Source organism: Phocoena sinus, chromosome 6 (genome assembly GCF_008692025.1).
Source record: "Phocoena sinus isolate mPhoSin1 chromosome 6, mPhoSin1.pri, whole genome shotgun sequence".
Lineage (NCBI taxonomy): Eukaryota > Metazoa > Chordata > Mammalia > Artiodactyla > Phocoenidae > Phocoena > Phocoena sinus.
Genome location: NC_045768.1, coordinates 85,558,763 through 85,575,771, shown reverse-complemented (window position 1 = coordinate 85,575,771; position 17,009 = coordinate 85,558,763). Strand labels below are relative to the sequence as shown.

Here is a 17,009-nt window from a genome sequence, read left to right as displayed (position 1 = left end):
CGCGGTCCCGCAGCCCCGCCGCGACCCCGCGGTCCGCAGCCCCCCGGGGCGGCAGTGAGCGCCTCCCGCCACTGCCGGGGGCCGACCGGAGGGGTTCTCCGCGGCCTTGCATTTCTAGGAAGCCCCTGCAGTCCCAGCGAGAGCCGACCTTCTGCAAGCAGCGGGGCACCAGCCAGCGGCGCGCATGGATTTATGAAAACACTCATGCAAGAAGTTGGCAGGACTGGGGCAAACTTTTCCGCCGGCTCCGCATCCGCCGCTCCCCGCGCCTCGTGTCCTTTCCGCTCCTCGCCCGGCGGCCGCCGCTGCCCGCGATGGTGGCAGGGCTGCTGGGCGGCGGCGGCGGGGCCCGCGGGGGGACCGTGCCGGGCGCCTGGCTGTGCCTGATGGCGCTGCTGCAGCTGCTGGGCTCGGCGCCGCGGGGCTCCGGGCTGGCGCACGGCCGCCGCCTCATCTGCTGGCAGGCGCTGCTGCAGTGCCAGGGGGAGCCGGAGTGCAGCTACGCCTACAACCAGTACGCCGAGGCGTGCGCGCCGGTGTTGGCGCAGCGCAGCGGGGGCGACGCGCCGGGGGCCGCCGCCGCAGCCGCCTTCCCGGCCTCGGCCGCGTCCTTCTCGTCGCGCTGGCGCTGCCCGAGCCACTGCATCTCGGCCCTTATTCAGCTCAACCACACGCGCCGCGGGCCCGCCTTGGAGGACTGTGACTGCGCGCAAGACGAGAACTGCAAGTCCACCAAGCGCGCCATTGAGCCGTGCCTGCCCCGGACGAGCGGCGGCGGCGCGGGCGGCCCGGGCGCGGGCGGGGTTATGGGCTGCACCGAGGCCCGGCGGCGCTGCGACCGCGACAGCCGCTGCAACCTGGCGCTCAGCCGCTACCTGACCTACTGCGGGAAGCTCTTCAACGGGCTGCGCTGCACCGACGAGTGCCGCACGGTCATCGAGGACATGCTGGCCGTGCCCAAGGCGGCGCTGCTCAACGACTGTGTGTGCGACGGCCTGGAGCGGCCCATCTGCGAGTCGGTCAAAGAGAACATGGCCCGCCTGTGCTTCGGCGCCGAGCTGGGCAACGGGCCGGGCAGCAGCGGCTCGGACGGGGGCCTGGACGACTACTACGACGAGGAGTACGACGATGAGCAGCGCGCCGGGGGCGCGGGCGGCGAGCAGCCGCTGGACGACGACGACGGCGTCCCGCACCCTCCGCGCCCGGGCGGCGGCGCTGCTGCGGCGGGCGGCCGCGGGGACCTGCCCTACGGGTCCGGGCGCAGGAGCAGCAGCAGCGGCTGCCGCTCGGCGACCCGAGGCGCCTGGACCCCGCTCGCCTCCATCTTGCTGCTGCTGCTGCTACCGCTGCTCTTTTAACACTCGCGCCCCCCCGCCGTCGGCCACGGGAGGGTCGGCGCCGGGGCACCTGTGGCTCGGGAACAGAGGGGTGGTCGGGGGTATTTTCCAAAACGTATTCTAGGTGGTTTCTGCCTAGCCGGTCTCCTCGCCTTGACTCTTGGCACGACCTTCGCCTCCTCTCCCGAGCAGGACTTTTTGGACATCCTCCCCTGTCCCCATTCCGGGTTCCAGACACTCCCCGCAGAAACCAGCCTAACTCCGGACCCCCGACATGAAACGGGCCTGGGAGGGCAGAACCGTAGTCCTGGACTCCGAAGAGAGGATGCTGACCAGTGGGGTCTTAAGAGTTTCAAGGGACTGGGTTCGGAGCAGGGGTTTTGAAGGAGGATTTATATTTGCAAAGGGGCTGTTTATTAGCGTTTCTCCTGCGAGGGGGGGAAAAGTGCCGGTAATCGACTTTTATTGTGGCCAGTGAAGACATTGCAATCGTAACCAATTCATTCGTTTAGTCTTGGTATCCGCGCCCAGAATCCTCAGTTTTTTTGGGGGTGGGGTGGGGTGGGGGGCGGGCGGGCAAGCATGAGAGGGGTTAATTTTCCTTAATTAGTTTTGGGTAATTTTTAGCCCTTGACTTTAATTTCATTGCCACCACTCTGATCTCTTAGCACATTTCTTAGGATTAAGGATCCAAAAATTCTGATCTAAACGGTTGCTAGTGGTGTTGAACAATGCAACTTTTTATTTAAAAGAGCTCTGCACTGCCATCTATGAAAGCCTCTTTATGATGTTTGTTTTGTTGTCATTTTCTTTACATCAAGAAATTGTACGTACAAATATGCGGAGAATATATATTGCCTCTGCTTTTATCAGGGCGCTCACCCCTGGTACTTCGTATATAAAATGTATTAAAACTGGGGTTTGTTACCAGTTGTTGTATTTTGTATATAGAATTTTTATAAATTGTATGCTTCAGAAATAATTTATTTTTTAAAAGAAATTAAAAAACTTAAATCCGCATCCATGGTACACCTTTCCTCCCTGAAATGTAAAGAATCCGTTTGTCACCAGGGATCCAAAACCACAGTCCGTTGTGAAGTGTGCTCTATCTAGAACAATTTTGAAATGTACAGTGTATTTTATAGATTTGAAGTTAACATTCTTATTTTCAAGAGAATTTATGGACATTGTAGAAATGTATAAACGCATTTCCAAACTGCCTTAAACATTGTATTTTTATAGACATTGTTTTTTAAAAAAAGAAGTCCTATGTTTTAAGTAATGGTGGCTTTGTGTATTTTTTTGTTGTTATTTGATTTTATTAAAATGTGTACATCAGTAAAGAGTTTTAAATAATGAATATGGTGTAGTTACTTTCCAGAGTTACATTGTGGTTAACCCAATAATGGGTGAGGAGGGGGGTGGAGGAGCCACTGGGAATCTATCAACCATCAACTGAAATTAAAATACAGTACAAGACAAGAAATGAGGGCTATTATTTCTGCCTTCAATTTAATGAACAATTAGACATCTGTAAATGAGGCGGCTACAAGATATAATTTGACTGGTCTCCATTGATATTTACGTTTGTGGAGAGGCTTCATGTAATTTGGGGCTAACCCAGACATTTCTTTCCCCTCCCCCTTTCCACTGGGACCCTCTCCTTGCCCCCCACCCTCCGGAGCGTCCTCTCTGGCTATTAGACATTCTCATACAATCAAACATGCCAATAACATCTGTTATCAATAGGTCTTAGGAAACCTGGGAGACTCAACTTCAAAGTCATTTTCGCACTTTGAGTAAAAAAGTACAAAATTTTGTTACAAAACATTCGGGCGGGCAAAAGTAAACATACTGGGGAGAGGAACAATTACCAGAACTTGTAATATTGTTGTGAGGAGTTGTTTAGCAGTGGGCTGAAGGCTGGGCTCCTGCCAGAGCTACTGATCTACACTCAAACGCCCTTAGATAAATAATTACACTCTTAAGCTGTGTCGAGTGCTGGTACACTTGACCTTGTAAATAGAAATGTTTGCAGTAGGAATAAACTCCGGCATTGGAAAATCTTTTAAACATTAACACAAAAGAGAGCGCTCTGTCCTCTGGGGATTTGAGTCTGAACCTCGCCAAGCTAGGCACTTGCAAGGGGGAAAAAAAAGTTTATTTATCTTCTATTCCTGGTGTTTATTTAAAGCTTTTCATTTTAAACTCGGTGATTGGAAGGCAAGTCAGGAGTTTAAAAGTCACCACAAATAAACTTTGTCTGAGGGGTCGACAGATTAGCAAGATCTCGTGTCTCTTTATATGATATTAACATGTGCTGAGAAAACACAACCAGATTTCTCTGCTGCCTGAAGTAATTAACAAAGCTATGCCCCCTTCCAACTTCCTCCCACCCACTCCCACCCCCTACTTTCGAGGTCCTTTTGCCTCTAATTCACTCTTTTCCCAGCTTTTATTGAGGGCTTCGAGGCAATTCTTATAGCATCTAAAACCAAGATTCATATATGCATAGCATCAGAAAGTCTGAGATAGTTGTGGTGTCAGACCAGCCCAGGAGAGTGGTGTGTGGCTAGAACGCCGTCACCTGAATGGTTGAGTAAACATATTGTTAAAATAAAGCTGAAAGCGTTGTTTCTTTGGGAAGTGAACAAAGAGTATTCCAAGAGACTTGTGAATGAAATCAGCTTTCTTTACAAAACGACGAGTTAGCAAATGCTTCTGCGTTTGTCCTTAAATATATTTAAATCATCTCCTCCTCGTGTTATTTTAACACATTCTTGACTAAAAGTTAAGTCTTTGTCCCAGTAAAAGGCCCAGTTTTCCCCAGTAAGAAGTAAAAGGCATTAGCACTAGAAAAGGCTTGATAATTAACTGCTACAATAAACTCACGACTTGATTTTACAGGGTCCTGTCAAAAGCATCTGCCTGGAGTAAATCAACACAGCTCGCTCTTGGGGAGTGAGGACGTGAGGCTTTATGCTTTCTTCCTTGGAGAAAGTGAACACTGATCGGTGGTCCATTTTAATTTAAACAGTTCTATGCTGGAGCCCAGGGGCCCCTCATCCCTCTGCAGACCTAGTAGATTCCAGAACAGGTTGCTGAGATGTTAGGCTACGGGATTGTAGGTTGCCATCTGTTCCTAGACCGAAAGGATTTTTACAGTTGTTGACATCTGTAATATCTCATGGTGTCTCGGGAGCCTTTGGAATTTTGGACATTTGAGACGGCCAAATGTCTCATGGAGAATGCCTGGAAGTACCATTACAGAAGGTAAAGGTAACCCTGACTTTTCCTGGAGATCTTAAAGAGCGCCAGACTTCTAACAGAAGTCTTCCAGAGTGAGAGCAACTCCTTTTGGATTTCATAGACAATCTGTGTCCTCCCGGCTGCTCCCATTTCCCCGTTAGCAGGTTTGCATTCTCAGTGACAGTTTATTTGTCTTTGGAGGCACTTCAGTGACAAATGTTTAAGGGAGTGTGGGACAATGGTGGAGAACAAGGGGGCAGTTCATTGAGCTGACAGTGACCATACAGTAAATGGAAGGAGGTTCAGGCTTCACTGCTCACCCAAGGACACGGCAACGCTTTTGTGTATGGCCACAATGGACATAACATAAGGTCTCTGTTTATTTTCAACAATATGGAGCAATGTACGCGGGCAATATACGTATGTCAAGTGAAAAAATGGCTGGAGGGAACTAAATTCTTGCACTAAGTGGTAGGACATCCCTTAGCGTGGGCAGGGCCCTGACCAATGTCCATAAGTAAGGAACAGCTCCTGGTGCCAACTGCCACAAACTTAAGGGGACGCCACGCTCTGACACATCTGGGGTGCACTGCAACTCTCCCACTGGGGTCCACATGGGTGAAGACGACTTAGAACCAGCAGTCTCTCTTGGTTGAAGAGTCAAGAGAAACCGCATGGACTGGAGGGGGTCTCTTACCACTCCCAACGTATGCACCCCGACTCCATCCCAGCAATGCTGTGTTGTGTAGAATAAAAAGAGGGGGAAAGTGACAAGAGAACTTTCAGAGACCTCAAACTCTGCATTGAAAACCTTTCTACTTTCAACTTTACCTTGCATGATTAGTTCGCTGGTTTCAACCGTGGAAGTTCTCAAACATAACCTCGTGTGCCCCTTTTTGAGCCCATAAAAAGAAAAGCACACATTATTTGGTTTTTGACCTCTTATACCTAGGACCTTCTGAAACATCGTCAGCTGACCCCATTTCTCCCAGCTCCCCGAGAACAAGGTTGTTGGGAAGCATCGTGTTACAATGGGAAGCATCGTGTTACAATGCCTATGGCCCAACAGCAGTTCCCGTTCCCGGAGGCTTGGGTTTCCAGTGGGTCTTGCAGCCTTGTGAGTTAAGTAAAGTTGGAGGTTACTGTATTCTATTGGAGGGGTTGCTTCTGCTGGACAATTGAAAAGCTTCACCCCTGACTATTTGAATGATATAAGTAATGTGCTATTAGCATAAATACCTTCTAACGCATCCATTTAATCAATTTCTTAAATAACAGAATGATCTACTACAAAATAGTGGACTGTATACACTATATTTTGGCACAAAGATGGTCATTCTCCCACTAGTAACCAGGGGCTCTAAATAAATGATTTCAACAATGTTTTATTAAAGGACGACAAGAGCCCTCGAGCTGCATTAATCGGGGAGAAGTCGAGTGGCACTTTTGTTATGGAAATGTTAAGCACATAATAGCACTGCCAAACAATGTGGAGCCACTTCATTCTTTCAGCCATGCTGACACCTCTTAAAGAGGAACTGCAGGGAAGGATGTGGGAAAGATCTGCTTTGCGAGGAAGCTTTCAGCTAATATTTTGGAGGGCTACCTCCAAACCCTGTGTAATATGCATGCAATGGAAGCAAGAAAGGCTGCTGAGATACTGGAAGGGTTTCCTTACCTTATTTCAGGAGCTTGGGCTCCATAAGAAAATCAAATGTCTACATTTTTTGACAAGGCATTTGTCAAAATTATATTTCGGTGATTTTGTAGTGCTGCGAGTCCAATTTTATAATGTGGATCAAAGACAGTTTCTCTCAATGGTGCTGATATATACTGTAGGTAGCTTTACCGAGTCCAAACAGGGTGAGTCTGCAAACAGGTGAAAACACACGTCACCAAGGACATCTTCAATCTGTAACAAAAAATAAAGGCATATTATCTATTTCCAGACTTTATGGACACCATTATATTCTTTGGTTATTAATATGAATTTTTCTAAGTTTATTTCTATATTTAAATATAATATATTTATGGGTTCTTGGATGGCAGAATGGAGTCATATCTCACAACCAAATCCTATTGTATATTTTGATCACTGATCAGATGTTACTAAGTACCATAATAAGGAACAATTCAGTGAGATTTGAGGACTTTCTCATAGACACCTCTGTTATGAAAACGCCAGTCAATTAACCTTAATTTTAACCCCTGTCTGCTGTTACCTATCGGGTAGTTACACCTGTTTGGAGCATCCTTCTGTAGTGAACATTGAAGTAAGCTCTTAGGGTGACTAAGACCTATGTCTGTAACCCTGAACAAGTGAGAGGAGGGGAGGGGAAACAAAAAGAGTTTGCTTGGTTCCATAGGCATCTGTTGAGGGGCTACCAGTGTGTACATGATGCAGTCTCATCCCTGCACAAGCTGGCCATCAGGATGTGTCCTTTCAACCTCAAATAGCACAGAGGAGGATGATTGGATGACTTAGCCCGACTCTGGGCGTAAGGAAAGTTGGAGAAGGCGACACTGAAGCTAAGTATGAGGACAGGAATGGACATTAGCAAGAACAGTGGGGAAGACATTTCCATCAGAGGGAACCACACGTCCTAAGACATGGAGGGATTGAACAGCACAGTGTGTGTGTGTGTGTGTGTGTGTGTGTGTGGTGTGATCGTGTCACCACCAAAATATAAAGTGGGAAGTAACAAGGTTGGGGCTTGAAAGAAGGGTTAATATCAGGTCACAGAAGCCTTGAATGTCATTCTAGGTATTGACATTACCCTGCTCAGTGCCCATGACAGGAAACCTCTGAGAATTCCCAGCTGAAGACTCCAGAGGTTTACCTTCTTGAACAGAGTACGTGATGGTTTTAAGGCATGAAGACCAGAGACTGGGACAACAGTTACTGCCAGGTCCCATAAAAAAAGAAAGTCAGGCAACTGAGCTAGAATAGTGGCAGCGTGAGGAGGGAGAAGGCAGATTCAAGACACTATGACTGGTCAAACATGGAGGGTTCAGGGAGGGCGGAGGCTAATACGACCGCTGGACTGCGGGGTTTCTGGCTCAGAAAACTGGTGGATGATGTCATGTTCCGTCCTCAAGGAAGAAAGATTGAGGGGCTAGTTGTGTTTGAGGATATAAGGAATATCCAGTTGGCGGTGCACTGCAGAAAACCAACTATAGGGCTGAAGCTCGAGACAGGAGTCGGACTTGGAGAGTGGTCATGATGAAGACTTCTAGGAGTGAGGTACCCAAAGAGTGCAGAGAGAAGAGGGCAGTGGGCAGAGGAAGGAGTGCCCAGGAAAGGAATCCCAGAAGGGAAAAGAGAAGGTCAGAGGCATCTTAGGAGGAGCAGGAATATGAAATCATGAAGCTTCTGGACATGGACAACTAAATTTGAAAATGCTTAAGAAACCAATACTATTGCTTAGAAAGAAAAATGAATTCACTGGAGTTCTAAGAAAATATGTGACCAAAATAGTCTTCATTATAACAGTAGTAGTAATCATAATTATAATCACAACTAACTATAGGGAAATAAAAAGTACCAAAATAGGCCATGGCAGTAATATAATAGTAATAATAAAAAATAGTGATAGTTAATATTATTGAGCGATTATTATTATGTGCCACACGGTGCTGGGCATATAACATTTCATCGTTACAGAAACTTCACGTTGTTTTATTATTATTTCCATTTGACAGATGAAGAAGCTGACGTTTAAGTAAATTGACCAGCGTTATTCAGTGCGTAAGTTGGTGAATATACAATCTAGGTCTGTTTGTGTCCAGAGATTGAGGTCATAGCTTTTGTAACATATTGATTCTCAAAAGGTATATGGTGGCATTGCAGGTAATTATTATTTTCTTCCTTATATATTTATATGTTTCCCAAATTTTATCAATGAGTATATATTACCTTACTCTCAAATTTAAATGTGGTTTAACTGGTAGTATTCAGAACCACAAAGAAGAAATAAGAAAGCGTAGTTTCACACCTGTGATAACTGCTACCTTTACTTACACTTCAGAGGGCTGTGCCCACCCTTCCCTTCTGTTCAGTCTACCTCAAATTCTCATGAAGAAGTGATCTTTTATGAAGCCTAAAATAATTCAAACTGTAAAATTACTCTATTTGAAAAAGCACATGACAAATAAAAATAAATCGTAAAAACATTGCTCCTTGTTAGAGCAAGAAAAGTCTCAAGAGATCTTTTATTCATCAACTCATTCATTTACTCATTCATCCATTCATTCAGTCAATGTTTTCTGAGCACTTACAATGGGCTGAGTGACACTCTAGGCAAGAGGGATACAGCAGCGAACCAAAATGTGAAACTTCCTGTCCACAAGAAGTGCAGGCCATGCTAGAAACCTGTTTTCTGAACTTTTACCCTTGTGCTTTGTGGTCTTGTAAGAAGACCGTTCTTTCTTCCTCTATTAAAGAAGGACCACACCATCTTCTGTCTCTATATCTGTTCACTAAGCGTTTTGTTTATCTTTCCTTTCTCAAAATGTGTTCATGCCTCACAGACACGTGTGGGGAAATATAAACTTTCATATGTATGGCTAATCATTCTGGGTTTTTAAAATATGTTTTACAAGTGGAAGAATTAAATCCCATAATTTCCAGTTCATTGTACAGTTGTCTTCTTCTAGGAAAGTTCTGATAGAAGAGTTAAGCCAAAAATTATCATAGCACTTTTAGGAGCTAAAGTATGCCCTAATTCTTGACATGTGCCTAGATGAAAATGTAGGATTATATTCTGGCAGAACAAATTATCTGTGAGTAAGTTAATCACAAACTTGCGTATTATTTTTTTAAATAACCATTAGTAAGCTCTAGAAATAGACAACAGGCTCATATGTCATTTAAATTGTCAAATGGAGTCCTTGTTCACTGTCACCCGACTTTTTTTTCTTTTCGCAAAATTCAGTCTTTGGAAACAAATAGTATTTTTTTTAAAAAAGAACTGCTGATATTTAGGATGGTGGCAGGAAATTGGTTATTTTATTACTTGGTTTCTGTTCATCATAGACCACCCCAAAACTTAGTGACTTAAAGCTGTTATCATTTATTTGTTCACGATTTTGTTGGTAGGCAATTTGGACTGGACTCAACTGGGAAATTCTCCGCTGACCTTTTCTGGGCTCACTTGGCTATGGTTAGCTGGGGGTCAGGTAGGGAGAGGGTGTGTTCTTGATGACCTCATTCACATGATTGGCAGTTGGCTGGTGTGACAAGGGCAGCTGAGACATGTGTTCCTTACATCTAGCAGGCTAGTCCAGGTTTCTTATTATGACAGCTGGACTCCAAAAGCACCAAGAGAAGGAAAGCACCAATGTGCAAGCACTTTTCAAGCTGCCGCTTGCATCACATTTGCCAATGTCCCATTGTACAAAGCAAGTCACATGACCAGGCCCAACTTCAAGGGTAGAGAGATAGACTCCACCTCTTGATGAGAAGAAAGGCAAAGTCCAGTTGCAAAGGGGCATGCACTCAGAGATGGGAAGAATTAAGGGAGCCAATTTGTAAACACTTCCTCAATAAAGAATAAGTTCCTAGAGTTCTGCTGGCATGATAGGAAGAAAAAAAAAATGGAAGAGAACAATTTATAGCTTTAATTTTCAGAATTTATAGAATGGTAGATCCAAAAAGCTAAAAAAAGCCTGAAATAGTATTCTATTTTTTTATTCACAAAAACTTGCAATGTGATATGATACCTAGTAGGACCATTTCTTCACTTTCTTCTACTTCAAGACATTTTACTTTACGTAACACTGTACTTTTTGTTTCCAGAAGAATTTTAGAATTAACTTCTGAAATTTCTTTAAAAAGCCTTTGTTGAAACATTGATTGGGATTGGATGTAATTCATAGATCAATATGGAGACAAGTGGTAGCTTTATAATAGTGAGTCTTTCCACCTTTCCAATTAGATAACTATTATATTGATCCATAAATAGGTCTTACTGTAAATTTTATATCTTCTTTTTTATTCAGGTTTTGTTTATTTCTTTTTAGATTTATTTCTAGGTACTTCATAGCTTCTGTTGGCTGATGATGGTAATGATCACGATGATGATGATAACGATGATAACATTGCCTAATTCATCATTACTGATTATAGGAAACTTGGGTTTTGTACGTTGTTCTTATATCTAAACACCTTGTTGAACTCTTATGGGCTCTGGTTATTGGCAGGAGACTCTCTTTGATTTTCTAGACATATAAAAAACATATTAATGATTCTCAAACTTTTTGGTCTAAGGAAGATTTGTACTCTTAAAAATTACTGAGATTTTGTCTATGTGGGTGTGAAGAGTTAGGGGGCGCAATTTCTAAGACTGCTCTGATTTCTGACACCAGTGCCAGTTTGAGGTTCAATAATTCACTAGGAGGACTCACAGAACTCAGTGAAAGCTGTTATACTCACAGTTATAGTTTATCACAGGGAAAAATTTCATAGAGCAGAATCAGGGGAAGTATTATCTGCAGAGCTCCCATGCTCTCTCCTCATGGAGTCAGGATATATGTGAAAATACATGTAGATTATTGCCAACCAGGGAAGCTTGCCTGAGCCCAGGGTTCAGAGATTTTTTTGGCTCCGTTATGCACGCATGATTAGTTGATTGGCCGATCAACCAATCATGAGTACATAATGGTTGATTGATTGTGGTTGATCTCAGTCTCCAGGTCGACTGATACCATGTGACCCATAAATCACATTATTGGCCTTTCTGGTATAGCCAGCTCCTACTATAAGGTGTGGCCAGCCCCTATCTTAAATGACTTCCTTACTACCTGTTTAGCTCACCACCTCCAAGCAAACAAAAATTACCTCCTAGAAGCTGAAGACAAAGACCAGACCTCTTTTGGGGCAAGGTTATCCCAGTGGGTTATGTATATCAATATTCACCATATTATAAGTCAGAGCAGATATATTTTAAATGTAGAATAAATAATTAAAAATAATAAACCTATTACATGTTAACATAAATAATACATTTTAATGGAAAGTATATCTATTTTCCAAAAAAAAAATTAGTAAGAAGGCAGCTAGATTTTTATATCTGCTTCTGCATTCAATCTATTCCAATATGATACATGAGATACCCTATATATATATGTATATGTGGATATATATAAGGCAGGAATAACTTAATTGTCTTTTCAGATAATTGTGGACATTCTTCTTTGATACACAATACTTAATAAATGGTAGATTTTTAAAGGTTAATTATAAGGTAGATCTGAAACCATATCAATAGACATTTCATAATCTGTGATGTTAATTCTTCTATCTTGACATTTATATGGAACTTTCATCCATGCATGATTTTGTAACACCATCCATTGGTCTTTTGAAAAATGTTTTTTATTGAATTATGAAGATAATTCAAATATCAACACATATTAATTTATAATATTAAATAAACAATGTTTGTTAGTATCACCACCAGTCTTATTATAAAATTCTCTAATTATTGGAATTATATTAGGCTCATAGCGCAGGATACAAGTTTTCCAAAATTCTCGTTTTTGCATGCAAGATCAAATGTTATTGTTGGCAACAAATCCTGTTATTTTCCTTTAATTGTGTTTATTTCTAATAAAATGTTTGCCAAATATCCAAGTCTGAATAAAAACTAGTTTATCTTTCATTCTTTCCTGTAAAAACAGTGTTCAATGGAAAATGGCTAGTTCAGTTCACAACTCAAGCAACCACACAACCACACAGGTGTTTTTCCTTGAGAAAAACATTTAATGCAGAAAAAAATATATTATGTGTTCTTCCTATTTTGTCATACAGAATATTTTTTTTTTTTTAACATCTTTATTGGGGTATAATTGCTTTACAATGGTGTGTTAGTTTCTGCTTTATAACAAAGTGAATCAGCTATACATATACATATGTTCCCATATGTCTTCCCTCTTGCGTCTCCCTCCCTCCCACTCTCCCCATCCCACCCTTCCAGGCTGTCACAAAGCACCGAGCTAATATCCCTGTGCCTTGCGGCTGCTTCCCCCCAGCTATCTACCTTACTACGTTTGTTAGTGTGTATATGTCCATGTCATACAGAATATTAAAAAGATGTGTACTCAAGGGTAGAATTTAAATAAAATTTCTATTGTTTCATTAAGGACGTTCTTATGTGACACCATCAAATATTTTTAGTATAAGTGCACGGCAGTGAAGAATATGACTACTGGTATAATTTTGTGCAAGTGCCCTGATTTGTGCTAAATCACTATCAGTTTTAGTCACCACTGCTTTTGCTCCACCATCAAATGTCAACACAGTGAAAAAGGAAAATAGTGTCTTGGGATTATTATGAAAACAGTTTTGACCTCGTGATATGCTTGAAAGTTATTGGGGAATCCTCCAGGAATCCATACACCACTTTTTGAAAACTGCTGCTACACTTTTTCCTTTCTAATGTTTATAATATTTATACCTCATAATTAATTTTCACGTCATATTGCCCTGGCTAGGATTGCCAGTACAATGTTAAATAGAAAGGCATGATAATAGGTGGCCATTCTTCTTGTATGCTGAAACTAGGAGTATTAGTTCTGTTTCTATTATGATGCTTGATATAGGTTTCTAGTACATGCTTAATGAAATTAAGGAAAATTTTTTTCAGTTTATTTATTTTCAGTTTATTTTTTGTTTATTGGTCTACTGAGAAATTCTACTTCATGAACTATTGTTGGTGATTTATACTTTTACAAAATAAAATCAATTTCATCTAGATTTCTAAAACATTTCTATACATTGTATAAACTATTCTCTTTCAGATTTTTAATATCTAAATTTTGTGTTTATGTTTTCCTTCTTTCTTAACCTTTTATGTGCTCTCTTTTGATGTTTTGTTCATGTTATTGTTATTTTTTCAGACAATAAGTTTTGAGTTTCATCTATGAAATTCATGCTGGGATTGTTTCTTCTGTTGTTAATTTTTGCTGTATCATTCATTACTGATTTCATACTTCTTCTTACTTTGCTGGGTTCTTGAGCTAAATGCTTAGCTCATTTATTTTTATTTTTTAACCATTCTAATTAGTTGATTTCTTGATACAACTTTTCCTTTGTGCAACTTTTAGGTCACATCCTACAGGCTTTGATGAGCTATTATTTTATTGTGATTCATTTCCAAAGAACACATACTTCCCATTTTGATGGTTATTTAACCTTATAATTATCTATGTTACTTTCTAAAGTTTTTTAAAGATTTTGGGTGTTATTTTCTCATTTTATAATTTTAATTAAAATGAGTAATGTACATAAGCTTAATAATTTCTATTGACAGTTTTTGCAACTTAATGTGATTTTATTTATGGCTGTGAATATGATCAAATTTTATATATGTTTTAGGTACATAGAAAAGGAAAGAGTAATCTCTGATTTTGTTAGTGTTCTTCTTTGTAACAGTGTGTTAATTTAATTATCTTAATTCTATATATTTCTTTTTCTGTTGTTTTCTTAAAGAGATAGGTTAAAGTCTCTCACCATGTTGTGGATTCTTCTATTTCTCCTTCTATTTCCATCAAGTTTTGCATGTATATTTGAAGGCATGGTGTTAAATGAATTTAGGTGCATGACTATTTTATGTTTATGGCAGAAAATAACTTTTAACAATATCAAACGTAACTCTTTGCCCTTTTACTGATTTTGGCCTTTAATTCTATTTTGTCTCAAAATAATGTTGCTATACGTGCCTTTATTTTGTTAATTTATACTATTTCCTTAAAAAAATAAACTTCAGGGCTTCCCTGGTGGTGCAGTGGTTGAGAGTCCACCTGCCGATGCAGGGGACATGGGTTCGTGCCCTGGTTCGGGAAGATCCCACATGCCGTGGAGCGGCTGGGCCCGTGAGCCATGGCCGCTGAGCCTGCGCATCCAGAGCCTGTGCTCTGCAACGGGAGAGGCCACAACAATGAGAGGCCCGTGTACCGCAAAAAAATAAAAATAAAAATAAAATAAACTTCACTTTGCTTTTTCATGTTGCAAAGTAATACATATACATTGAAATTTAGAAGATACAGTTAATCAGGAAGAGCAGAATAAACACCCATAATAATAACACCTGGAGATAATATATGTATATTTACACATAATCTTTCAATATTTATATATATTTAACAAAATCAAAATGTACATTTTATTTTATAATTTGTTTAATATACTTACATTCTCTTTAACACTATTTTGGGAGGTGATATAACTCCTTAAATCTCCTCCTTTTCAATATTTTGTGTTATTTTATTTTAGTTCTTATAAAGAGCACATAGTTGGTTAGGGTAGATTTTATTTGATTCGTTAGTTGATTGGTACTATTTTTTAATCTAATGGAGATTTTATCTTTTCATAAGGGATTTATGTCTATTTACATTTACTGGTTATTGGTTTGTTTCAATTTATTCTTACCTTCTTAGTTTGTGTTTTAAATTTACCATGCTTTCCTGTTTTGTTTTGTTTTTTAATCCCACTATCTTGCCTTTGTTGGATTGATCACGTCTTTTTATACTGTTGTTTTGCTGTGTGCCCCCCACCCCTACCCCAACTCTCCCAATTGTTTGAAAGTTATACATTTCATTTCTATTTTTCCTAGTGTTTATCTTAATATTTAATCCATATATTCATTATTTTCTCTCAATGTTTAAGGTTAGTCCATATTGTCCTTCTAAAGAAAAAAATCACTTTTCCTAAGACTTTCTTCCCTCCACCAATTCCATGTTGTGTCATAAATTGTTTGCTCTGTTTTGCTATTCACATTTTTTCTTTGCAATCCATCTTTTCTTACAATTAACAATACATATTACTGGCTTTTTTTTGGTGGAGAATAGCAAAATTGAGGTAATCAATTATATCTACCCTTAGAGAATTGTTATGAGATAAAAGCGAAGTAAGAAAACCTATTTGTCCAGGTAGAACCAAATTTCCTTTTAGGGAAGAAATGGTCTATTTAGGAAGAATCTTGATAAGTTATTGGGTAGGGAAATGCAGGGGAGGCTCCAGAATGGAAAGCTTGACTAGAGAACACAAAAAGATATTTCAAGTGCTTTTTATGAGAAATAACCATGATGTTTGGTGAGGAAATCAGAAGTGAGAGGAGAAGAGAATAAGAAAGTGGAGACTGAGATAAGACAGAGAAACACGGCAAGAGACGGAAGCAGGGTGTGACAGAAATAGTGGATGGACTTACAGAGAACAAGGACTATCTAATATTCACTTTAAATTATCGGCTGTATGGAACTTACATACATACACTTCACTGTTATTTATAAAACTCCTGTAAAAATATACCCTCCTTGATGCTCTTGACTTTTGTTAAGTAATAGAACTGTGGTTCAAGAAGACAAACTGTGATTTGTCTCACTATAGGTTAGTGTTGGAGTAGATAAACAGATCCAAGATGCAGAGAGAGCAGTGAGAGTACAGGAAAAAGAGGAAATTAGACTTAGAGGGGACTAGAAAAAAGTGATGCCCTGGGAATCGAGCAGGTTCTTATAGAAAACCCGGGACTCCCTACAGAACTAGGAATGGAGGATCCATATCTTAATGTGAAAGGACATGGGCAGATGGTCAAAGAATGGCAGCTGTTACTGTCACTGGGAAATGGGGACAATTTCAACCCTACCTTCCTCAGAGAGAAAAATGCATACCAAATGAGTTCATCCTATGAAGTTAATGCTGTACTATAGATGCCCATTCAAATCTGAAGTGCCATTATGATTATTGGACCTACAAATTATGCTACCCTAGTGGCAGGAATAGAGTCATCTCAAATGTATCAGGCCCCCAGGACTTCTCTTCTTCACCTTCAGATATAAACATTTCCCTCTGGGAAGGAGGTAGATGTAGCTTTCATTACAGATAACGTTTAAGGATTCTTTACATATGACGCTGACATTTAGTCTCCCTTGGTGAGTTTCATTTTAAACATTCCTTTTTCATTTCAGCTTGTATAAAACATCCCAGAACGAAGCCAAATCTTTGGAATACATTCTTTTTGTCAACTAAGCACATTCCAGGCATGCCATCTGACTTTAATTTGTTTGTGATGCCACCAGCGAGAATGGTTTCACTAGGAAACAAATATGCTTGGTCTTAAGTGAGGTCTTAGCCCTTTGGGGCTCTTCGTTCAACCAGTATTTATTAAGTGTCTCTATGTGCCAGGAACTATGCTACATGCTATGAAGACAATGTCACAATTATCATTGTCATTATCCTCATCATTGGTCAGCAACGAACAGCAAGTAGAGGGACGGCTGGGCAGTGGTGCGAGTTACCCCACAGTTCTATCAACTCTCCCCCAGCCCTCCAAATAAATATTAATATGAGCTACAATGAAAGTGATGACATGCTTGCTAATTCAGCATGATTTCAAGACAAGTTTCCCAATCTCCCTTGTCATTGGC

The 17,009-nt window shown here is 41.0% G+C and overlaps 1 protein-coding gene across 1 annotated transcript; it reads left to right on the top strand.

Moving 5' to 3' along the window:
- Positions 1-212: 212 nt before the first annotated feature.
- Positions 213-1,871, top strand: GAS1 (growth arrest specific 1). Its single transcript, XM_032633939.1, has one exon. It carries the CDS (start codon positions 315-317, stop codon positions 1,356-1,358), a length of 1,044 nt encoding a protein of 347 aa, XP_032489830.1. The 5' UTR covers positions 213-314; the 3' UTR covers positions 1,359-1,871.
- Positions 1,872-17,009: the final 15,138 nt, after the last annotated feature.

What these genes read in the sequence shown, in the direction of transcription:
- GAS1 (XM_032633939.1), top strand. Translation starts at nt 315, where the DNA reads ATGGTGGCAGGGCTGCTGGGCGGCGGCGGCGGGGCCCGCGGGGGGACC.